Source organism: Oncorhynchus gorbuscha, linkage group LG09 (assembly GCF_021184085.1).
Source record: "Oncorhynchus gorbuscha isolate QuinsamMale2020 ecotype Even-year linkage group LG09, OgorEven_v1.0, whole genome shotgun sequence".
NCBI lineage: Eukaryota > Metazoa > Chordata > Actinopteri > Salmoniformes > Salmonidae > Oncorhynchus > Oncorhynchus gorbuscha.
The window spans coordinates 54,967,469-54,993,353 of NC_060181.1; the positions used below are offsets into that span (position 1 = coordinate 54,967,469).

Consider the following 25,885-nt stretch of genomic DNA (forward strand, 5'->3'; position numbering starts at 1 on the left):
CTCGAGTGACGGAGAAAAAATCAGGATATCGTCAAGATAGACAAAAACAAAGATGTTCAGCATGTCTCTCAGAACATCATTAACTAATGCCTGAAAAACAGCTGGCGCATTGGCGAGACCAAACGGCAGAACCCGGTACTCAAAATGCCCTAACGGAGTGTTAAACGCCGTTTTCCACTCGTCCCCCTCTCTGATGCGCACGAGATGGTAAGCGTTACGAAGGTCCAACTTAGTAAAGCACCTGGCTCCCTGCAGAATCTCGAAGGCTGATGACATAAGGGGAAGCGGATAACGATTCTTAACCGTTATGTCATTCAGCCCTCGATAATCCACGCAGGGGCGCAGAGTACCGTCCTTCTTCTTAACAAAAAGAACCCCGCCCCGGCCGGAGAGGAAGAAGGCACTATGGTACCGGCGTCAAGAGACACAGACAAATAATCCTCGAGAGCCTTACGTTCGGGAGCCGACAGAGAGTATAGTCTACCCCGAGGAGGAGTGGTCCCCGGAAGGAGATCAATACTACAATCATACGACCGGTGAGGAGGAAGGGAGTTGGCTCGGGACCGACTGAAGACCGTGCGCAGATCATGATATTCCTCCGGCACTCCTGTCAAATCGCCAGGTTCCTCCTGAGAAGTAGGGACAGAAGAAACGGGAGGGATGGCAGACATTAAACACTTCACATGACAAGAAACGTTCCAGGATAGGATAGAATTACTAGACCAATTAATAGAAGGATTATGACATACTAGCCAGGGATGACCCAAAACAACAGGTGTAAACGGTGAACGAAAAATAAAAAAAGAAATAGTCTCACTGTGGTTACCAGATACTGTGAGGGTTAAAGGTAGTGTCTCAAATCTGATACTGGGAAGATGACTACCATCTAAGGCGAACATGGGCGTAGGCTTCTCTAACTCTCTGAAAGGAATGTCATGTTTCCGAACCCATGCTTCGTCCATGAAACAACCCTCAGCCCCAGAGTCTATCAAGGCACTACATGTAGCACCCGAACCGGTCCAGCGTAGATGGACCGACAAAGTAGTACAGGATCTTGATGGAGAGACTTGAGTAGTTGCGCTCACCTGTAGCCCTCCGCTTACAGATGAGCTCTGGCTTTTACTGGACATGAATTAACAAAATGTCCAGCAACTCCGCAATAGAGGCACAGGCGGTTGGTGATCCTCCGTTCCCTCTCCTTAGTCGAGATGCGAATCCCTCCCAGCTGCATGGGCTCAGACTCTGAGCCAGAGGAGGGAGATGGTTGCGATGCGGAGCAGGGAAACACCGTTGATGCGAGCTCTCTTCCACGAGCCCGGTGACGAAGATCTACCCGTCGTTCTATGCGGATGGCGAGAGCAATCAAAGAGTCCACATCTGAAGGAACCTCCCGGGAGAGAATCTCATCCTTAACCACTGCGTGGAGTCCCTCCAGAAAACGAGCGAGCAGCGCCGGCTCGTTCCACTCACTAGAGGCAGCAAGAGTGCGAAACTCAATAGAATAATCCGTTATGGACCGTTCACCTTGGCATAAGGAAGCCAGGGCCCTAGAAGCCTCCCTACCAAAAACTGAACGGTCAAAAACCCGAATCATCTCCTCTTTAAAGTTCTGGAACTTGTTAGAGCAATCAGCCCTTGCCTCCCAGATAGCTGTGCCCCATTCTCGAGCCCGGCCAGTAAGGAGTGAAATGACGTAAGCAACCCGAGCTCTCTCTCTAGAGTATGTGTTGGGTTGGAGAGAGAACACAATCTCACACTGCGTGAGAAAGGAGCGGCACTCAGTGGGCTGCCCGGAGTAGCAAGGTGGGTTATTAACCCTAGGTTCTGGAGGCTCGGCAGGCCAGGAAGTAACAGGTGGCACGAGACGTAGACTCTGGAACTGTCCAGAGAGGTCGGAAACCTGAGCGGCCAGGTTCTCCACGGCATGGCGAGCAGCAGACAATTCCTGCTCGTGTCTGCCGAGCATGGCTCCTTGGATCTCGACGGCAGTGTAACGAGCGTCTGAAGTCGCTGGGTCCATTCCTTGGTCGGTTCCTTCTGTCATGCAGGTGAAAGAGGAGGACCTTGGCGAAAAAGAGTCTTTAATCCAGTAAAGTAAATACAAACAAAAAAACACAACTTTCACTCGAAATGACGAGGACAAACTGGAGACTCGATCTTGAACAGCAGGTGAACAGCAGGTTGCCTCGGGAAGGCACTTGAACCAGACAGACTCAGACACCTGCTCACCACGCAGCATCTGAGGAAAACACGACACGACAGGGCGATACACAAACACAGCACGGTGAATTCTAGACAAGGAACCGACAGGACAGGAACGGAACACAAAGGAAGAAATAGGGACTCTAATCAGGGGAAAGGATCGGGAACAGGTGTGGGAAGACTAAATGATTGATTAGGGGAATAGGAACAGCTGGGAGCAGGAACGGAACGATAGAGAGAAGAGAGAGCGAGAGAGTGAGAGAGGGAGGGGGAGAGAGAGGGATAGAAAGAGGGAAAGAACCTAATAAGACCAGCAGAGGGAAACGAATAGAATGGGAAGCACAGGGACAAGACAAGATAATAAATGACAAAACATGACACCCACACACAATAATATGATGATGTGACACTATTACGCATATTTTGTATATAATGAACGCTTCTAGCGACATTTCCATATTAACAATCAACATGACTTAAAAATGCAGTTGAAAAATCAAAAAGTGTCTAATTAAAACCGAATTCTAGCTTGATAAATAAAATGCATCACAGGAATGTTGTCTATTCTCATGTTCGTTCAACACTAGTCTAACCCTGGCTGGATGTCCTTTGGGTGGTGGACCATTCTTGGTACACATGGGAAACTGTTGAGCATGAAAAACCCAGCAGCGTTGCAGTTCTTGACACAAACCGTTGTGCCTAACACCTACTACCATACCCTGTTCAAAGGCACTTCAATCTTGTGTCTTGTCCATTCACCCTCTGAATGGCACACATACCCGATCCGTGTCTCAATTGTCTCAAGGCTTAAAAATCCTTTAACCTGTCTCGTTCCCTTCATCGACACTGATAGAAGTGGATTTAACAAGTGACATCAATAAGGGATCATAGCTTACACCTGGATTCACCAAGCAGGTGTTCTTAATATACTCTGTGTATATGTTGCCAAATAAGACTAAATAAACCTTTGCTCACCAGAATAATGTCAGAATAGAATGATAGAATGATCTAGTTGACATCGGTAACGTTTTCCCTGTCATTTCTGCTTCTTTTATGGACCGGGTATCAAAAAACCAGGAAAGATTTTCTGTGCAAAATTTGACCGGTTGTAAGGAAATAGAAAGCTGTTAAAACGACCCAACATGTTTCTGACAAGATTCCAGTTTGGCTTGGATGCATATTTTATGTGGTTGATATACTATCAGCTTTTTATGATGCTGAAAAAGACCACACCTCTACAGCATTCCCTTAAGATGCTGAAAGAAAGAAATCCTATACTGAAGAAAAATATAAACACATCATGCAACAATATCATTGATTTTACTAAGTTACAGTTCATATATATGAAATCAGTCAATTGAAATAAATTCATTATGCCCTAGTCTATGGATTTCACATGACTGGGAATAAAGATATGCATCTGCTGGTCACAGAAAGAAATTGGGCCTCGCAATGGGCCTCAGGATCTCCTCGCGGTATTTGTGTGCATTTAAATTGCCATCGATAAACCTAAATTGTGTTCGTTGTCCGTAGCTTATGCCTGCCCTGCCCTGCCCATATCATAACCCCAACGCCATCAGCAAACTGCTCACCAACAAATTGCCATACACGTGGTCTAGGGTTGTGACGCTTGTTGGACGTACTGCCAAATTCTCTAAAACGGCATATGATAGAGAAACTTATATAAAAGTCTCTGGCAATAGCTCTGGTGGACATTCCTGCAGTCAACATGCCAATTGCACGCTACTTCAAAGCTTGAGTATTGCGTTGTGTGACAATTGCACATTTTAGAGTGGCCTGTTATTGTCCCCAGCACAAGGTGCATCTGTGTAATTATAATGCTGTTTAGTCAGCTTCTTGATATGCCGCACCTGTCAGGCGGATGGATTATCTGGGCAAAGGAGAAAGGCTCATTAACAGAGATGTAAACACATTTGTGCACAAAAGTTGAGAGAAATACGTTTTTTGTGTGTATGGAACATTTATGTGATCTTTTATTTCAGGTCATGAAACATGAGACCAGCACTTTACATGTTGCATTTATATTTTTGTTCAGTGTATTTCTCCGCTCCTGTTCTCAAGTCGAAATGTAGCCTACATTTGGTGGATCATTTTACTGCAAGAAATGATTAATTCTGCAGGAGTTAATATTAAGGCTAATGTGATTGGTTATAGGTTATAGATTTCAGGTTGTATAGATTTCATTTTCCATTTAACCCATCTGAACAGTAGGCTACAGTTCCCTTAACGTGCCATAGGCCTATTTGAAGTCCCCGTCTTGTGACTGTCAAATTTGTATATCGCCTCACAATCATCACACATAATATAGTCGGCCCTGCTATCATCCTCTTTTACCACTTCACCAAACCTTTCCCAAACGTTACTTTTCTGGCCCTCCCTTCTTTTTTTATTTTCAACTCTCAGTTTCCTAACTTTTCTCTTATTGAATTCAACTCTTTTTGCCTCTGTGCTCGATATGAACTTTTTCTGCGCGTTCCCAAAAGCATTTGCCGATTTGCCTGTAGGTAATTTGACGTGCATACAGTTAGGCCATAGGCTTACGCAGTAATACTAAAAATAATAATGAAGGAAAAAACTCAAGATTTTTAGCCTATAGATATAAATTACACAAGGATGATACATTTAGGCCAATGTTTTTTTTTTAAGGTATTTGATTTTCTCTTCATTCAACCCACCTTTCACCTTTCATCCAAACAATATTTAATGATCCGAAACACTCCTGCCCCACGGATATAAGCGAAGCCAATGGGCAACCAGTCTCTGAATGCTACCAGACAGACTTGACCAGACGGAAGGTCAGAGGTCAAGATGGGTTTGTCGGTCAGTGGGACAGATCTCTATACAGTAGGGCTCCAAAAATGCTGACACACACCATACTCACTGCGACTGCAGTCTGTTTTAGCCCCACTCTTCTCTCCATGCCGCCCTAAGGGAGGTATAGTGTTGCAACCCCGTGTTGAAATCCGCACCGTGCCAAAGAGGCCATTGGCCGTCTCAGCAATACTCCACAACTGTGCCTCCCTGTGATTGGTCTTTTGGTAGGCCAAGGCACCTCTGATAGTCCAGACTCACCCTGTGCAACAAAACAAGAGCAGCATCTCGTTAGCTGGCATCGGTCTTGGGACCGAGCCAGGTGGCACTCCTCATAGTAGAAATCGATTAGAGAAAGTGCCTGATATTCTATACCTTGGTGTTTTTTCTTTCACTATGGACCCAAAAATAGAGCTGAAAGTATCCACATGAAGTCACAGGAGTTTGTGCCTGTGTGGATGAAGCTTGAGTGATTCTGCTCATTTATATCCATTATGTGCATGTCTTGATGTAATACTGCTGTTTTAGTAACGTCTCTCTTCTAAGCTCAATGTTTTTCCACAGTATATCAGAATTTAAAGCGCCAGGAAAACTAAACCTGCAGACATGCAACCACTGGTAAGCTCTGTGTGAAAACAAGTCAGTGGGAGAATCTCAATTGTATTTCCTTGATTCCTCATGTCTTCTATCCTCACCGCCTTTTTTTACCTTTAATTTATCACATGTACCGTACCAGTCAAAAGTTTGGACACACATACTCATTCAATGGTTTTTCTTTATTTGTACTATTTTCTACATTGTAGAATAATAGTGAAAACATCAAAACTATGAAATAACACATATGGAATCATGTAGTAACCAAAAAAGTGTTAAACAAATCAAAATATAGTTGTTGTGGACAAGGTAGGGGTGGTGGTATACAGAAGAAGTATTTGGTCAAATGTAAAGTCCATATTATGGCAAAAACAGCTCAAGCAAGCAAAGAGCAAAGAGAAACAACAGTCCATTATTACTTTAAGTCATGATGCTCAGTCAATCTGGAACATTTCAATACTTTGAAAGTTTATTCAAGTGCAGTCGCAAAAACCATCAAGCACTATGAAGAAAATGGCTCTCATGTGGACTGCCACAGGAAAGGAAGACCCAGAGTTACCTCTGCTGCAGAGGATAAATTCATTAGAGTTAACAGCTTCAGAAATTGCAGCCCAAATAATAAATGTAAGTAACAGACATCTCAACATGAACTGTTCAGAGGAGGTCGAATTGCTGCAAAGAAACCACTACTAAAGGACACCAATAATAAGAAGAGACGGGCCAAGAAACACGAGCAATGGACATTAGATCTGGTTTGCGCTCAGTGGGACCATCATTTGTTTTTCAACAGGACAATGACCCAACACCCATCCAGGCTGTGTAAGGGAAATTTGACCAAGAAGGAGAGTGATGGAGTTCTGCATCAGATGACCTAGCCTCCACAATCACCCGACCTCAACCCAATTGAGCAGGCAACAAGTGCTCATCAAAATAAATCAAAATGGCTTAAGGACAACAAAGTCAAGGTATTGGAGTGGCCATCACAAAGCCCTGACCTCAGGCCTATAGACCATGTGTGGGCAGAACTGAAAAAGCATGTGCGAGCAAGGAGGCCTACAAACCTGAATCAGTTACACCAGTTCTGTCAGGAGGAATGGGCCAAAATTCAATTTACTTATTGAGGGAAGCTTGTGGATTGCTACCTGAAACGTTTGACCCAAGTTAAACAATTTAAAGGCAATGCTACCAAATACTATTTGAGTGTACGTAAACTTCTGACCAACTGGGAATGTGATGAAAGAAATCAAATCTGGAATAAGTAATTCTCTCTACTATTATTCTGACATTTCACATTCTTAAAATAAAGCGGTGATATTAACTGACCTAAGACAGGGAATTCTTCTTAGGATTAAATGTTAGGAATTGTGAAAAACTGAGTTTAAATGTATTTGGCTAAGGTGTATGTAAACTTCCGACTTCAACTGTATATATACATGTGAACGGTTCATGTTAACGGTTCTTCAGCTGGACCACAACAACCTGTTGGGAGTGCACCTGGGAATGGAGAAGACCCGGAAATGGATCACCGCCCGGTTCCACCGGCCTGGGATGAGTAGGGCCGTGGAAGACTATTGTCGCAGCTGTCCAGAGTGTCAAATCGCTGCCCTAAAAGCACACTTCCGAAACCCGCTGGTCCCCCTAACGATCACTGGGGTTCCCTATGAACGTATTGCCATGGACATAGTGAGACCCCTGGTAAAAACGTCACGAGGACACCGGTACATCTTTTCACCTTGTACCCTGAGGCCATTCCCCTATGGGCGGTGGTCTCCAAGGGAATCGCCCGGGAGCTGTTCCACCTCTTTAGCCGGATGGGCATCCCGAATGAGATCCTGACAGACCAAGGTACTGAGTTCATGTCCCACCTAAAGCAAGGTTTGTGTGCTCTCTGCAGATCCGGACCTCCGTCTTTCACCAGCAGATGGATGGGCTCGTCGAGTGGTTCAATAAAACAAATGCTGTGGAAGGTCATCAAGCAGGACGGGAAGAACTGGGACCAACTACTACCCCACCTAATGTTCTCATTACGGGAAGTGCCCCAGTCATTCACCGGATTTTCCCCTTTCAAACTCCTCTACGGGAGGAGGCCACTTGGCCTACTGGACCTCACCAAGGAGGTGTGGGAACCCCGGGAGATGAGATGAAGAAGGTGCGGATGACAGCCATGTGGCCAAATCGGAAGGCCAAGGCCCGAAGGACGGCCATGAAGCAAGAAGTGGAGGCTATGCTGAGGATGGGGGTTATCGAAGAATCCCACAGCGCAGGTTGCAGCCCCATCGTGTTGGTCCACAAACCAGACGGTAGTCTGTTCCTCTTTAATGATTTCCGGGGAAGGCCCGGTACATCAGCACCCTCTACCTGACCAAAGGATATTGGGAGCTTGGTTTTATTCCCCACAGGATACAGCAAGACTTCGGAGTCCAGAAGATGGTATCCCAGAGGAGGTCTCCTGGAGGAGACCTATTACTTTCTATTTGTTTATTATTTCATAAACACCCTTGAAACCAAGCTAATACAATTGTGCCGTGTCTGATCTTGACCAAACTCCCTGGTATACCACTATATATAGGGCACTATATATATAGATAAATAGATAGATAGACTACCGTTCAAAGGTTTGGGGTAAATTTGAAATGTCCTCGTTTTTTGAAAGAAAAGAAAACGTTTGTTCCATTAAAATAACATCAAATTGATCAGAAATACAGTATAGACATTGTTATTGTTGTAAATTACTATTGTAGCTGGAAAATTTCTGGAATATTTACAAGGGCGTAGAGAGTCCCATTATCAGCAACCATCACTCCTGTGTTCCAATGGCACGTTGTGTTAGCTAATACAAGTTTATCATTTTAAAAGGCCAATTTATCATTAGAAAATCCTTTTGGAATTATGTTATCACAGCTGAGAACTGTTGTTCTGATTAAAGAAGCAATAAAACTGGCCTTCTTTAGACTAGTTGAGTATCTGGAGCATCAGCATTTGTGGGTTTGATTACAGGCTCAAAACGGCCAGAAACAAAGAGGTTTCTTCTGAAACTCGTCAGTCTATTCCTGTTTTGAGAAATAAGGCTATTCCATGCGTGAAATTGTCAAGAAACTGAAAATCTGGTACAACGCTGTGTACTACTCCCTTCACAGAACAGCGCAAACGGACTCTATCCAGAATAGAAAGATGCGCGGGTGGCCCTAGTGCACAATTGAGCAAAAGGACAAGTACATTAGAGTGTCTACTTTGAGAAACAGACGCCTCACAAGTCTTCAACTGGCAGCTTCATTAAGTAGCACCCACAAAACACCAGTCTCAACGTCAAAAGTGAAGAGGCGACTCCGGGATGCTGGCCTTCAAAGCAGAGTTGCAAAGAATAAGCCATATCTCAGACTGGCCAATACAAATAAAAGAGCCCCATTTACATAAGAATTCAGATCCTTTACTCAGTACTTTGTTGAAGCACCTTTGGCAGCGATTACAGCCTTGATTCTTCTTGGATATGACCTACAAGCTTGTCACACCTGTATTTGGATAGTTTCTCCCCTTCTTCTCTGCAGATAAAATAATAAATATATTCCAAAACACTTAAGTAATACTGCAAAAATACTGTCAAAAAATGTGGCGAAGAAATGTACTTTTTGTCCTGAATACAAAGTGTTATTTTTAGGGCAAATCCAACACATTATTGAGTAACAATAAAAATCAATCAAATGTATTTATAAAGCCATTTTTATATCAGCCGATGTCACAGAGTGCTATATAGAAACCCAGCCTAAAATCCCAAACAGCAGGCAATGCCGATGTAGAAGCAGGGTGGCTAGGAACAACTCCCTAGAAAGGCCGTAACCTAGGAAGAAACCTAGAGAGGAACCAGGCTCTGAGGGCTGGCCAGTCCTCTTCTGGCTGTGCAGGGTTGAGATTATAACAGTACATGTCCAAGATGTTCAAACGTTCATAGATGACCAGCAGCATCAAATAATAATAATAGTCACAGTGGTTGTAGAGGTTGCAACAGGTCAGCACCTCAGGAGTAAATGTCAGTTAATAGCCAGAGTTCGAGACATCAGGTGCGGTAAAGAGAGTCGAAAACAGCAGGTCCGGGACAAGGTGAACAGGTCAGATTTCCGTAGCTGCAGGCAGAACAGTTGAAACTGGAGCAGCAGCATGACCAGGTGGACTGGGGACAGCAAGGAGACACCAGACCAGGTAGTCCTGAGGCAAGGTCCCAGGGCTCAGGTCCTCCGGGAGGAGAGGTAGAGAGAGATAATTAGTGGGAGCATACTTAAATTCACACAGGACACCGGATAAGACAGGAGAAATATTCCAGATATGTTTTGACACGAACATGAGGGGGGCACCAACATGGACAGGAAGATCACGTCAGTGACTCAACCCACTCATGTGACGCACCCCTTCTAGGGACGGCATGGAAGAGCACCAGTAAACCAGTGACTCAGCGCCCATAATAGGGTTTGAGGTAGAGAATCCCGGTGGAGAGAGGGGAACTGGCCAGGCAGAGACAGCAAGGTTGGTTCGTTGCTCCAGTGCCTTTCCGTTCACCTTCACACCCCTGGGCCAGGCTGCACTCAATCATATGACTGACTGAAGAGATGAGTCTTCAATAAAGACTGAAAGGTTGAGACAGAGTCTGAGAAAGCCCTGCCTCCAACTGTTTGCTTAGAAAGTCTAGGGACAATAAGGAGGCCTGCATCTTGTGAGCGTAGCGTACGTTTCAGGGTATGCACAGCAGGACCAAATCTGAGAGAAAGGTAGGAGGAGCAGGCCCATGTAATGCTTTGTAGGTTAGCAGTAAAAACCTGAAATCAGCCCTAGCCTTAACAGGTAGCCAGTGTAGAGAGGCTAGCACTGGAGTATTATGATTTAAAAAATGTTGATTCTAATCAAGATTCTAGCAGCCGTGTTTAGTACTAACTGAAGATTATTTAGTGCTTTATACGGGTAGCGGGAAAGTAGCGCATTGCAGTCTAATCTTCATGGTGGTGGCTACATCATATTATGGGTATGCTTGGCATTGCAAGGACAAGGGAGTTCCTTACGATAAAAATAAACTGAATACAGCTATATAGGCACAGACAAAATCCTATAGGAAAATCTTCTTCATTCTGCTTTCCAAAAGACACTCTGAGACAGTCACCTTTCAGAGGGACAATAACCTAAAACACAAGGCCAAATCTACACTGGAGTTGCTTATCAAGATGACATTGAATGTTCCTGAGTGGCCTAGTCACAGTTTTGACTTAAATTGACTTGAAAATCTATTGCAAGACTTGAAAAGGGCTGTCTAGCAATGATCAACAATCAACTTGACAGATCTTGAAGAATATTCATAAGTTTAATGGGAAAATATTGTACAATCCAGGTGTGCAAAGCTCTTACAGACTTACCCAGAATGACTCACTGCTATAAGCGCTGCCAAAGGTGGTTCTACAAAGTAATGACTCAGGGGTGTGAAGACTTATGTAAATTAGATATTTCTGTATTTTATTTTCAATAGATTTGCAAAAATGTCTAAAAACACATTCACTTTGTCATTATGGGTAATGTGTGTAGATAGGTGAGTGAAAATGTTTTTTGAATCCATTTTGAATGTGGAATAAGTCAAGGGGTCTGAAAACTTTCTGAAGGCACTGCATATACTGTATGTAATATAGACAAATCTCTATGGGGGCTGATTTAGGTGTGATGCATGGCCAAGTGTCCCTTCCCACAATGCAATGGGCTTCACCCAGCAATCCCAGGGAATCAATCTCCATCAGCTACGTCAGCACGGCTCCTTCCGTAAGCGACACGTCTGCAAAGCATGCACACACACTGCCTCTCTCTTTCACACACACACACACACACACACACACACACACACACACACACACACACACACACACACACACACACACACACACACACACACACACACACACACACACACACACACACACACACACACACACACACACACACACACACACACACACACACACACACACTGTAAGTGCTGTGTGTGTCAGCAAATCCCAGCCGCTAAGATCGTTTTGCTGTGGGATTTTTTTGCTCTGTTGCCATGTTGCATCATTTCACCCAAAAGTGGGTGGACCCAAATGCATTTCTGAGAATATGCACATGTGTTTACTCAGTGGGCTTGTGCAGTAATACATACATTAATACATGTGGATCTGCCTGCATGTGTGTGTGTTTATGCGTCGGTGCGTTTGTGTGTGTGCTTTTGTACATCTTCACATGTGTGTGAATGTCTGTTTGTATATGTGTGTATGTGAGTGCCGTCTTCATCCTCCTCCTCTATAGTGCAGGCCAATGATCAACCAACCCACTAAACCCACTAAATTAGAAGGGATCACGTGAAGGATAACTAAACTCAGTAAAAAGATAATTCATAAAAATCCAAATAATTTCACAGATCTTCATTGTAAAGGGATTAAACACTGTTTCGCTTGCTTGTTCAATGAACCATAAACAATTAATGAACATGCACCTGTGGAACGTTCGTTATGACACTGCCAGCTAACAGACGGTAGGCAATTAAGGTAACAACTTAGGACACTAAAGAGGCCTCTCTACTGACACTGAAAAACACCAAAAGAAAGATGCCCAGGGTCCCTGCTCATCTGCGTGAACATGCCGTAGGCATGCTGCAAGGAGGCATGAAGATTGCAGCTGTGGCCAGGGCAATACATTGCAATGTCATACTGTGAGACACCTAAGACAGCGCTACACCGAGACAGGACGGACAGCTGATTGTCCTCGCAGTGGCAGACTATGTGTAACAACAACTGCACAGGATCGGTACATCCGAACATCACACCTGCGGTACAGGTACACAATGGCAACAACTGCCTGAGTTACACCAGGTAGGCACAATCCCTCGATCAGTGCTCAGACTGTCCGCAACAGGCTGAGAGAGGCTGGACTGAGGGTTTGTAGGCCTGTTGTAAGTTAGGTCCTCACCAGATATCACCGGCAACAACGTCACCTGGGCACGTCGCTGGACCAGACAGGACTGGCAAAAAGTGCTCTTCACCGACAAGTCGCGGTTTTGTCTCACCAGGGGTGATGGTCGGATTCGCATATACCAGGAGCTGTGCCAGGCCCGCCATGTCTGTTGACTCATCCAGCTGTAATGCATAGAATTCACTAGCTTGTATGCGAAGCAGTAATTATTTCAAAACATCTCCTACCATGTCACTGATGTGTCGTGAATTAGTGTTGTTTGATAAAGGCATTCTCTGTATGGTTATTTTGGCTTTTTCCCCCAGCATTGTCCCAGCCATATCGACGGCAGCAAGAAGAATTAAGTCCTCCGCAATAGTATGGGGCTTGCCTGTCCTAGCCACTCGGTAGCTCACCATATAAGACGCTTCTAGCCCCTTCTTATTAATGGTATCTGTTGCTTTTATAGATGTATTACTAATCTAAAGTCGTGCACTAGTTCCAATATAAGTGAACCCCAAATCAATGTAGTTCTCATCATATTTGTGCCTCTTCGATGGTCCAACGTCCCTGTTGGTAATAGCAGTACTACTGTTGGTAGTAGCAGTACTACCAGTAGAGCTGGTATGCGTCTCTATGGACGCAGTCTTTACCATTTATCTATTTTCGAGCAAACGGATTGAGCAACAGCTTGTTAGTTAGTATTATTAGTTAGTATGTTAGTGGTATTCCCGCGAGAAAGTAAACGTTATTCAATCAATTAAATGTATTTATAAGCTCTTCTTACATCAGCTGATGTCACAAAGTGCTGTACAGATACCCAGCCTAAAACCCAAAACAGCAAGCAATGAAGGTGTAGAAGCACGGTGGCTCGGAAAAACTCCCTAGAAAGAAAGGAAGAAACCTAGAAAGGAACCAGGCTATGAGGTGTGTCCAGTCCTCTTCTGGCTGTGCCAGGTGGAGAAGATAACAGAAAATGGCCAAGATGTTCAAATGTTCATAGATGACCAGCAGGGTCAGTAATAATCACTGTGTTTGTAGAGGGTGCAACAGGTCAGCACCTCAGGGGTAGATGTCAGTTGGCTTTTCATAGCCGATCATTCAGAGTATCTCTCTCTAGCACCTGCTGTGTCTAGAGAGTTTAAAACAGCAGGTCTGGGACAAGGTAGAACGTCTGGTGAACAGGTCAGGATTCCATAGCCCGCAGGTAGAACAGTTGAAACTGGAGCAGCAGCACAACCAGGTGGAATGGGGACAGCAAGGAATCATCAGGCAAGGTAGTCCTGAGGCATGGTCCTAGGGCTCAGGTCTTCTGAGAGAAAGAGAGAGAGCGAGAGAAAGAAAGAAAGAAAGAGAGAAAAAGAGAGAGAATTAGAGAGAGCATACTTAAATTCACACAGGACACCGGATAAGAAAGGAGAAATTCTCCAGATATAACAGACTGACCCTAGCTCTCCAACACATAAACTATTGAGAGAAAGAGAGAGAGCGAGATTTTTGAATTTTTTTTCTAGAGGAACTGGAGATTCGATATAGGCCTATAGTTTTTTATATTTTCTGGGTCAAGGTTTGGCTTTTTCAAGAGAGGCTTTATTACTGCTAGTTTTAATGAGTTTGATACACATCCGGTGGATAGGGAGCCGTTTATTATGTTCAACATAGGAGGGCCAACCACAAGAAACAGCTCTTTCAGTAGTTTAGTTGGAATAGGGTCCAGTGTGCAGCTTGAAGTTTTAGAGGCCATGACTATTTTAATCAAAGTGTCAAGAGATATAGCATTAAACACTTGAGTGTCTCCCTTGATCCTAGTTCCTGGCAGTGTTGTGCAGACTCAGGACAAAAGAGTCCGTAATTTGCATTCTAATGATCATTACATTTTCGTCAAAGAAGTTGATGAATTTATCACTGCTGAAGTGAAAGCCATCCTCTCTTGGGGAACGTTGCTTTTTAGTTAGCTTTGCGACGGTATCAAGAATACATTTTGGATTCTTCTTATTTTCCTCAATTAAGTTGGTAAAATAGGATGATCGAGCAGCAGTGAGGGCTCTTCGATACAGCACGGTATTGTCTTTCCAAGCTAGTCGGAAGACCTCCAGTTTGGTGTAGTGCCATCTCCGTTCCAATTTTCTGGAAGCTGTTTCAGGGCTCGGGTATTTTCTATTTACCAGGGAGCTAGTTTCTTATGACAAATGTTTTTTGTTTTTAGGGGTGCGACTGCCTCTAGGGTATTGCGCAAGGTTAAATTGAGTTCCTCAGTTAGGTGGTTAACTGATTTTTGTACTCTGACGTCCTTGGGTAGGAAGAGGCAGTCTGGAAGAGCATCTAGGAATCTTTGGGTTATCCGAGAATTTATAGCACGGCTTTTGATGATCCTTGGTTGGGGTCTGAGCAGATTATTTGTTGTGATTGCAAACATAATAAAATGGTGGTCCGATAGTCCAGGATTATGAGGATAAAACATTAAGATCCACACCATTTATTCCACGAGACAAAACTAGGTCCAGAGTATGACTGTGGCAGTAAGTAGGTCCAGAGTCATGTTGGACAAAACCCACTGAGTCGATGATCGCTCCGAAAGCCTTTTGGAGTGTGTCTGTGGACTTTTTCATGTGAATTTTAAAGTCATCAAAAATGTGAATATTATCTGCCATGACTACAGGATCTGATAGGAATTCAGTGAACTCAGTGAGTGTCGCTGTGTACAGCCCAGGAGGCCTGTAAACAGTAGCTATAAAAAGTGATTGAGTAGGCTGCATAGATTTCATGACTAGAAGCTCAAAAGACGAAACGCAGTCATTTGTTTTGTTAATTTCATTTTGCTATCATAAATGTTAGCAACACCTCTGCCTTTGCGGGATATGCGGGGGATATGGTCACTAGTGTAACCAGGAGGCGAGGCCTCATTTAACACAGTAAATTCATCAGGATAAGCCATGTTTCAGTCAGGCCAATCACATCAAGATTATGATCAGTGATTAGGTCATTGACTATAACTGCCTTGGAAGTGAGGGATCTAACATTAAGTAGCTTTATTTTGAGATGTGAGATATCACAATCTCTTTCATTAATGACAGGAATGGAGGAGGTCTTTATTCCAGTGAGATTGCTAAACCGAACACCGCCATGTTTAGTTTTGCCCAACCTAGATCGAGGCACAGACACGGTCTCAATGGGGATAGCTGAGCTGACTGCACTGACTGTGCTCGTGGCAGACTCCAGACTAAGCTGGCAGGCTGGCTAACAGCCTGCTGCCTGGCCTGCACCCTATCTCATTGTGGAGCTAGGGGAGTTAGAGCCCTGTCTAGGTTCGTAGGTAAGATGAGAGCACCCCTCCAGCTAGGATGGAGTCCGTCACTCCTCAGCAGGCCAGGCTTGGTCCTGTTTGTGGGTGAGTCCCAGAAATCTACAAATTCTATCTTTTGGGAGGGACAGAAAACAGTTTTCAACCAGCAATTGAGTTGTGAGAATCTACTGTACTGCTCATCACTCCCCCTAACTGGGAGGGGGCCAGAGACAATTACTCGATGCCAACACATCTTTCTTCTTTCTGATTTACACGCTGAAGCTATGTTGCGCTTGGTAACCTCTGACTGTTTCATCCTAACATCGTTTGTGCCGACGTGGATAACACTATTCCTATATTCTCTACACTCTGGAGATTTATACTACTATCTGTACTTATTGGTGGCACAGATGCGGTTTCATCCTTTCCTACACTTAAATTACCCTTGCCTAACGATTGCGTCTGAAGCTGGGCTTGCAGCATGGCTATCCTTGCCATAAGGCGATCGTTCTCCTGTATATTATGAGTACAGCGACGGCAATTAGAAGGCATCATGCTAATGTTACTACTTAGCTTTGGCTGGTGGAGTTCCTTATGAACCATGTTCAGATAAAGCGTCCGGGGTGAAAAGTTTAATGAAAAAAGTTGAGCGAGGGGAAAAAATAAAAATATAAAACGGTAATTAAAAAGTAAAAACTGTAAAGTTGGCAGATAGCAAAGTAAGGTTAGCAACAAACTGCACAGCAGCACGTAAACAAGTCTACAAGTTGTGACCGGAGAGTGGTTAATGTGATTAGATGTTAAGTATTTGACGAGGCTACCTGTATTTGACATTGTGTTGTTATTTCGCTGAACACTAGATGGTTTAATTTGATTTTTGCCAGTGAAACGAGGCTACAAAAAAACTTTTCTTTTAATGTATTTGGCGTACCCCCAACAGCATTGAGCGTACTCCTGGGGAATACTAGCTGTAGAGGAATGAAGCTACTGTATGTTTGAATTGAAGCTGTAAAACATATCAAAACTAGGTTTCACTTGTTGTACCAGCAAAACATAGAAACACTGTTGTACTACCAACTTTCTACCACTAACTTGTTAACAAATGAATTGAGAACTTTGGTTCAGGGTTTGGCATGTGTGTACGTCATGTGGCGTATGTGTTACGTAACAGGGTCTTTGTCTCCAATTCAAGCAATGAGGCCACAGCTGAAAAAGTGCTTATCTACTTGTTCAAAAACTAACCACACTGGAAGTTATTCACTCCAGCGCTGTGTCCTGCCCAGAAGAGCATTTCCTCCTCCCTCCTCTCAATACACTCTCAATGCCCCCTTTGTGCCCATATCCCTCATAGCCTCCACCCCCAAAACCCATGGCGTCACAGAGATGATTGTTACCCTATTCCATGATGAGAGTGGCAGGTTTTTCTCTTCTCTGTATTGATAAACTCTGTGACATTTTGAGGAGGACCTCTTTTGTTTGGCCCTAAACTCTCTCTTCTGGCCAGTGTCATTGTAGTGCTGCACTCTACTCTTGAACTCGTGAAATTCTCCTCTTTGAGATGAGTGCCCCGCTGTGAGCTGGTACAGTAGGAATGAGTGGGGGTCCTTTTTGAGATGCACACACATAGAGAAGCACACAGACACACACACACCACTCCTCTCAAACGTGAGCATACTGCACCCTGTTCCTGGTCCACACATATTGTGGCAATGCTGGCACGTACACACACACACACACACACACACACACACACACACACACACACACACACACACACACACACACACACACACACACACACACACACACACACACACACACACACACACACACACACACACACACACACACACACACACACACACACACACACACACACACACACACACACACACATAGTAGTAGCTGTCAGTACTTCAGTCCTTTTGTTTGCAGCCTATTGTCAATCCCAAAATCACACAACTCCCATCGTGGTACAACTCCCACCGTCACACTCTACATCATAGTGTGTAAAAACAGCCGTTGTTAGAGTATCATCTGTGCCGTGTAGACCTAAAATGAAGACTCATTAGCCTTTTGCCAAAGCTGAGCATTATTAAATGAGGTCAGGGGGATATTCTATTCTATGGGCCATTCAATGAATGGGCTCCGATTGGACCTGTAAGTTTGTGTGTCTGAGAAAGAGCCTTGGGAAAGGCTACTGTGTCCTCTCGTTTTTGATTGAATCCTACGTCATAAAGGAACAACAGCCATGGAAAATGTCGGTAACCCCCGCTTTCTCTCCCCAGTCGACGTGAGCATGGCACTGCCCTTGCAGGTGCCCCCGGCTGCTATTCCCATGGACTTGCGCCTGGACCAGCCCTTTGGCCTAGCACCACGACCAGACGACCAGTGCCACCAAGGACAGGTCCCAGGTCAGCGGGAGCAGCAGCTGCAGCAGGAGTTGCTGGCCCTCAAACACAAACAGCAGATCCAGAGACAGGTGCTCATCGCTGAGTTCCAGCGGCAACATGAGCAGCTCTCACGCCAGCACGAGGCCCAGCTACAGGAGCATGTTAAGGTGTGTGTGTGTGTCCTCTCCTCTCCATTTTTTTTGTGATCTCTCCTCACCACGCAACTTATTCGACCTCTCATCCCAATCTTACCCCCCCAATCACCCGCTGCTCTTCCCCCTCCCTCCATCTCTCCTTCCCTCCTTCCCCTTTGCTCGAGGGCTGTGTGGATTTCTGCAGAAAGATTTTCATTGCAACAGGGACTTGGCTCAACAGAATGTGGTAAGGACAGAGGGGATGGGTGTAGGAGAGGACATGCATGTATGCGTGTGTGTGCGTTTGTGTGCCTGTGCCTGCGCATGCTAGTGATAAGTGGGTCAGCTGTTTGTTCACCCACACCCGCCCACAATTTCTACTAACCCATCCCCAATCACCCGACAACAAGTGATAAGGTGATCTGAGGCCAGCACCCTAACTCGCAAATATAGAAAATACGCTGTAGCGTACAGTCAGAGATTTTGTTGACAGTGGGTGTGGGATTTTTTGTTGTTGTTGCCTAATTCAGATAGGTCTTTGTTACTGCTTATAATTTACTACATTTTGTTAGTCAACTTGTCTATAATTAAATACAATGAAGCTTCTCTTCTGACAATACTTGTCGCCACTAGAAGACTAAATAAACCCTTGCTCACCAGAAAATATGTCATACATCAATCGAATGAACGCTTCAATCTAGCTGACATTGGTAAAGTTTTCTCTTTCATCTCTGCTTCTCTCCAGCAGTAAAGATGTTTAGGGAGCGGGGAGAAAATGAAAAGATTTTCCATGCAAAATGACCAAATGACATTAGTTTGACCGTTGTGAAGTTAATTACAAGCTGTGAAAACGACCCAACATGTTTCTGATGAGACTTAAGTTTGGCTTGGATGCATATTTTATGTGGTTAAAATACTCTCCGCTTTTACGATGCTGATAAAGAGGGCACCTTTACAGACGGTCCCTAACCAAACATTCATTCTCTCAAGATGCTGAAATATATAATATTCCCGTCTTGTTAGTGTCAAATGTCAGATAAAAATAATGAAAGAAAAACCTCTATCTAGCCTATAGATATGAATTGCACAATAATCATACAGTATATTTATGGATTTTTAATGCATTGTTTTCTCTTTATTCCACCTGCCCGCCCTCCCTTCGTCCACACAATATTTCATGACCCTAAACCCACCCGCCCTGTGGATATAACCGCGGGGACTGCGGATTATGAGTCACCCCGCGCTTCACTAGCGCATGCGTGTGTGTGATGTAACTGGATCTGCCGGTTACGTTGGGCTGCTTTTCTGATCTTAATAGGAACCCCGTCCTTGGGAAACTGTGTATGCAAGTGTACCAGCGCATATGTGTGTGTGTGTGACAGTGAGAGAAACTGCTCGCTTTGCAAACAGGCCTCCACAGTGTTGCCACGGGCCGCAGCCTCAATCAGGCAATGGGAGCGAGGCAGCCCAGGCTAAAAATAACTCTGTCTGAAAGCTCCAGTCACAGCAGCCAGTGGGCTTCTGCACCAGGTAGGGTGGGATGCACAGTGATTGGCACATCACTAGCTCTACATTATGCCTTGACAGCGTGCTGACTGTTTTCTATTTTGCTCTGTTCCAGTCAACACCCACCTGTACTGGTTGAAAATATGCAAACACTCTCCATAGTGAGGTGTTTATCATTCAGTCATTTAGGCATTTAGTCTCACTCTTGACGACTTCTTAAAGAGTAACTTTCATTTAAAAAAGTCTTAGTTATAGTGAAACAAGTCAATTCTGGTCTTCATTTTGACAGCTTGTTGCAAAAGTGATATATTTTTACTACTTTTAGTTCAACTCTACCATTGAATTAAAGCAGGAAGCACCAGTGACTCGGTCTATAAAAAAGTGTTCAGATGAAGCAGACGCTAAACTACAGGACTGTTTTGCTAGCACAGACTGGAATATGTTCCAGGATTCTTCCGAATAGTATTGAGTAGTACACCACATCAGTCACTGGCTTTGTCAATAAGTGAATTTAGGTTGTCGCCACAGTGACTGTACGTACATACCCCAACCAGAAGCCATGGACTACAGGCAACATTCGCACTGAGCTAAAGGGTAGACCTGCCGCTTTCAAGGAGCGGGAGTCTAACCCGGAAGCTTATAAGAAATCCCGCTATGTCCTCAAAAGAATCATGAAACAGGCAAAGCGTTAATACAGGACTAAGATCAAATTGTACTACATCGGCTCCAACGCTTGTTGGATGTGGCAGGGCTTGCAAACTATTACAGACTACAAAGGGAAGCACAGCCAAGAGCTGCCCAGTGACACACGCCTACCAGACAAGCTAAATAACTTCTATGCTCGCTTCGAAGCAAGTAACACTGAAACATGCATGAGAGCACCAACTGTTTTGGATGATTGTGTGATCACACTCTCCGCAGCCGATGTGAGTAAGACCTTTAAACAGATCAACATTGACAAGGCCACTGGGTCAGATGGATTACCAGGACGTGTACTCCTAGCATGCACTGACCAACTGGCAAGTGTCTTCACTGACATTTTCAACCTCTCCCTGTCCGACTATGTAATACCAACATGTTTCAAGAAGACCACCATAATGCCTGTGTCCAAGAACACTAAGGTAACCTGCTTAAATGACTACCGCCCCTTAGCACTCACGTCTGTAGCCATGAAATGCTTTGAAAGGCTGTTTATGGCTCACATCAACACCATTATCTCATAAAACCTAGACCCACCCTAATGTGCATACCCCACCAACAGATCCACAGATGATGCAATCTCTATTGCACGCCACACTGCCTTTTCCCACCTGGACAAAAGGAACACCTATTTGAGAAGTTGACTAAAGTTGACTACAGCTCAGCGTTCAACCCCATAGTTCCCTCAAAGCTCATCACTAAGCTGGGACTTAATAGCTTCCTCTGAAACTTCATCCTAGACTTCCTGACGGGCCGCCCCCAGGTGGTAAGGGTAGGTAACAACACATCCGCCACGCTGATCCTCAACACGGGGGCCCCTCAGGGGTGCGTGCTCAGTCCCCTTCTGTAGTCCCTGTTCACTCATACTGCACAGCCAGGCATGACTCCAACACCATCATAAAGTTTGCTGATGACACATCAGTGGTAGGCCTCATCACCGACAATGATGAGACAGCATATAGGGAGGAGGTCAGAGACCTGACCATGTGGTGCCAGGACAACAACCTCTACCTCAATGTGATCAAGACAAAGGAGATGATTGTGGACTACAGGAAAAAGAGGACCGAGCACGCCACCATTCTCATTGGCGGGGCTGTAGTGGAGCAGGTTGAGAGCTTCAAGTTCCTTGGCGTCCACATAAACAACAAACTAACATGGGCAAAGCACACCAAGACAGTCATGAAGAGGGCACTGCAAAATGTATTCCCCCTCCGGAGACTGAAAAGATTTGTCATAGGTCCTCAGATCCTCAAAAGATTTTACAGCTGCACCATTGAGAGCATCACTGACGGGTTGCATCACTGCCTGGTATGCAAACTGCTCGGCCTCTGACCGCAAGGCACTACAGAGGGTAGTGCATATGGCCCAGTACATCACCGTGGCCAAGCTTCCTGCCATCCAGGACCTCTATACCAGGCGGTGTCAGAGAAAGGCCCTAAATCATCAAAGCCTCCAGCCACCTTAGTCCAAGACTGTTCTCTCTGCTACCGCACGGCAAGCCATACCGGAGCGCCAAGTTTAGGTCCAAGAGGCTTCTAAACAGCTTCTACCCCCAAGCCATAAGACTCCTGAACAGCTAATCAAATGGCTACCTAGACTATTTGCAACCCCTCCCCCCCAATCACTACGCTGCTGCTACTCTCTGTTATTGTCTATGCATAGCCACTTCAACAATCCTACCTGCATGAACATAATTATCTCAAATACCTCAACACTGGTGCCCCCGCACATTGACACATTGACTCTGCACCGGTGCCCAATGTATATAGCCCTGCTATTGTTATTTACTGCTGCTTTTTAATGATTTGTTTTTCTTATCTCTTACTTTTTTAAACTCTTTTTTTAGGTATTTTCTTAAAACTGCATCGTTGGTTAAGGGCTTGTAAGTAAGCATTTCACTGTAAGGTCTACACCTGTTGTATTCGGCGCATGTGACAAATACAATTTGATTTGAAATTGTGATGTAGAGGCACCTTCAGAAGGGAGGGGTTCGATATGAAATACACTCCCTTCTAGATGTGCTGGGTGGTACCACCTCAAGGCTTACTATAAATGCAGGTGACAGCGCGCCTTATTTGTTAATGGTCTTGGTAAGTGGAGTGTGCCATGATGCTTCTCTGACTAGACAATTGATGTTACACAAAATTCAAAAGACAGTAAGGCACATTTCCGCATATGATGAAATTTTTTGCTTACCCTTTCATACACATCTATGTGCTTTTACAAATAAAATAAACATGTAGGCTATGAGGATTATGTTTTTATATTCGTAGCTACATCCATAGTAACAAGAAATACAGTATTTCTACATTGTAGAATAATAGTGAAGACATCAAACTATGAAATAACACATACGGAATCATGTAGTAACCAAAAAAGTTTTAAACAAATCCAAATATATTTTTATTTTAGATTCTTCAAAGTAGCCACCCTTTGCCTTGATGCCAGCTTTGCACACTCAGGCATTCTCTCAACTGGCATCTTGAAGGAGTTCCAACGTATGCTGGGCACTTGTTGGGGGCTTTTCTTTCACTCTGCTGTCCCACTCATCCCAAACCATCTCAATTGGGTTGAGGTCGGGTGATTGTGGAGGCCAGATCATCTGATACATCACACAGTCTCTTCTGAACAGTTGATGTTGAGATGTGTCTTTTACTTGAACTCTGTGAAGGATTTATTTGGGCTGCAATTTCTGAGCCTGGTAACCCTAATGAAATTATCCTCTGCAGCAGAGGTACATCTGGGTTTTCCTTTCCTGTGGCGGTCCTCATGAGAGCCAGTTTCATCATAGCGCTTGATGGATTTTGCGACTGCACTTGAAGAAACTTTCAAAGTTCTTGAAATGTTACTGATTTACTGACCTACATGTCTTAAAGTAATGATGGACTGTCTTTTTTCTTTGCTTATTTGAGCTTGAAGAATATACAAATATATTTAGATTTTTGATTTGTTTAACGCTTTTTTGGTTACTACATGATTCCATATGTGTTATTTCATAGTTTTGATGTCATTCTACAATGTAAAAAATAGTAAAAGCCCTTGAATGAGTAGTGTCCAAACTTTTGACTAGTACTGTAGATGACAATGTTGGTAATGTCAACTCGTTTCCCCCTGATCAGTATGACCGATTGGTGGTGCAGTCCACTAACAGTTGGCTCATAGTTCAATAGTTGTGAGTTCTAATCCCACATGGGGCATGATATCTTTTTTTCACATCTTTGATTTACAATATTCATCCCATGCCCACACACTTATAATTCTGAAAAGTAAAAGCAGACATGTGCGTGGGGTCATCCTGGAAGTAGTTGTGGGCTTTATACATTACCCAAGACAATTCCGTGAGTTCATTTGACCATTGGAAAAAGAGCTACTGCGTAAATACTGCATTGCGGGTTGGATTGAATTGAGCCCCTAAACTTCATTTTCAGGGGGATTATTTGAATGTTAGCCCCATGGAGTATTTGAACTTATACAGCAAGTGGCTATAGACGTCAGGGACTCTGCATCCTAGAACTGTGTTGCTTGTGATGCACCTCATTTGTATTATAAGAGCATGCCAGTGGACTTCTGTTAAGTATGATTTAGTGAGAAAGTGTTAGGGTCAGGTTCAACTAAGTTTACCCACCCCCAAATAAATATTTATGAACAATTCCCTCCACTCACAACTTCTCATCTGAATGCAATTTTTTGGAAATTTGAGTGTTTCCCAGCTGATATGAAATCTGCAGGGGACACTTGCTGTTGAAATCTAGTGATATTGATGTCAGCCAGTGGTGTTAGATTTTTGCCATTGAAAGGAAGTGTGTCTGTGTGTGTGTGTGTTTAGAACCATGTGTTTTTTGTTTATCTAGATGAGGTGATATCAGACAATGTGTGACCATGTCTCCCCCTCTCTCCCTTCCGTCTCCCTCTTCTTCTCCCCCATGTCCCTTCATCCATCTACCCCATCTCTCTCCCCAATCACTGTTCTCTTCCCTCTCCCCATTTCCTATGCACTGTAGCAGTGCCATCAGCAGGCAGTTGTATCAACATCGCAGTAAAGTTTGTAGTAACGTTGTGTTGCAGCACCAGCAGGACCTCCTGGCTCTGAAGCATCAGCAGGAGCTGCTGGAGCACCAGAGGAAGATGGAGAGACACCGCCAAGAGCAAGAGATAGAGAAACATCAGAGGGAGCAGAAACTCCTGCTGCTTAAGAACAAGGAGCGTTGCCAGGAGAGTGAGTGGCTCAGAATTACATCCTTTTTCTATTTTTTCTTTCTCCCCCCTTTTTTTCTCCCCAATTTTGTGGTATTCAGTTGGTAGTTACAGTCTTGTCCCATCGCTGCAACTCCCGTACGGACTCGGGAGAGGTGAAGGTCGAGAGCCGTGGCGAAGGTCGAGAGCCGTGCGTCCTCCGCAATACAACACGGACGAAGCTGGGTAAAGGGCTTCAATGCCGAAATCCTAAAGTATCCTTTTAAGTGCCGTAGTAAATTGCCTCCAGTCTCGTAAAAGTCAGCACGTAAGCCCCGAAATGTGATTTAAAATGTGTCTGTATTAGTAATCATCATGTGCCGTGTGTCCCCCCCCCACGCTCGCTGCTTCACCGCTTGACATGTTAGTCACTTGTTGCCAGCTCTGTCTTGTTCTCACACATTGTGTTTCTTCTTGACACACACTTTTACAGACACATGCACACGCACACACTTATTTTGCTCCCTTTTTACTCTTGCTCTTCTTTTTTTTCACTCTTTCCATTTACTCTCTCTCCATCTCCCCGTGTGGAGGATCCCCTCTGGGAAGTGTTAACGGTGTGATGGCGAGGTGGTAATTGAAGAGAGAGCTGTGAGAGAACACACCTTGTGATACCTTGTTTAAAAAATAACAAACACACCAACACACTAAAAAAGCCCATTTAACTGCCACTGTCTCGGTGGAATTCCCATGAAAGCATGTATTTTTCCCTCTATGGAATCTCTGTGTGACTCTGCTCCAACAGATTACAGTTCTGGGACCAGTTTGCTGATAGCGATGGAACTTAGGCTTACGAGTGTTTTAACGCTGCATATTTCCTTCGACGGCCGAAGATGTAACACGCATTTCCCAATACACCATGCAGAGAGAATGGTCGGTCAGTGCGTCGTTGGAACATGTGTCGATACTGATAGGATTTAAGGAAAGGGAGAACTGCTCTCAGATCACCTTTCTCTGTTCAAATCTTTCCTGAACATTAGAATTATTTCACCGTACTGACAAGGGATCAGCTCCTGGAGAGACATTACCACATATGGCTGCAAATATTGAGGCGGCCT

The 25,885-nt window shown here is 44.3% G+C and overlaps 1 protein-coding gene across 2 annotated transcripts in view; it reads left to right on the forward strand.

Annotated features, from left to right (window-relative positions):
* The window catches only part of LOC124043774 (histone deacetylase 4-like), a 129,031-nt gene that overhangs the window by 15,956 nt on the left and 87,190 nt on the right, over positions 1-25,885 (forward strand). For both annotated transcript variants that reach the window (XM_046362715.1, XM_046362716.1), the window contains exons 2-3: positions 18,151-18,422; positions 24,660-24,810. In XM_046362715.1, coding sequence (XP_046218671.1) covers positions 18,151-18,422; positions 24,660-24,810 — 423 coding nt within the window. The remainder of the gene's footprint in view (positions 1-18,150; positions 18,423-24,659; positions 24,811-25,885) is intronic.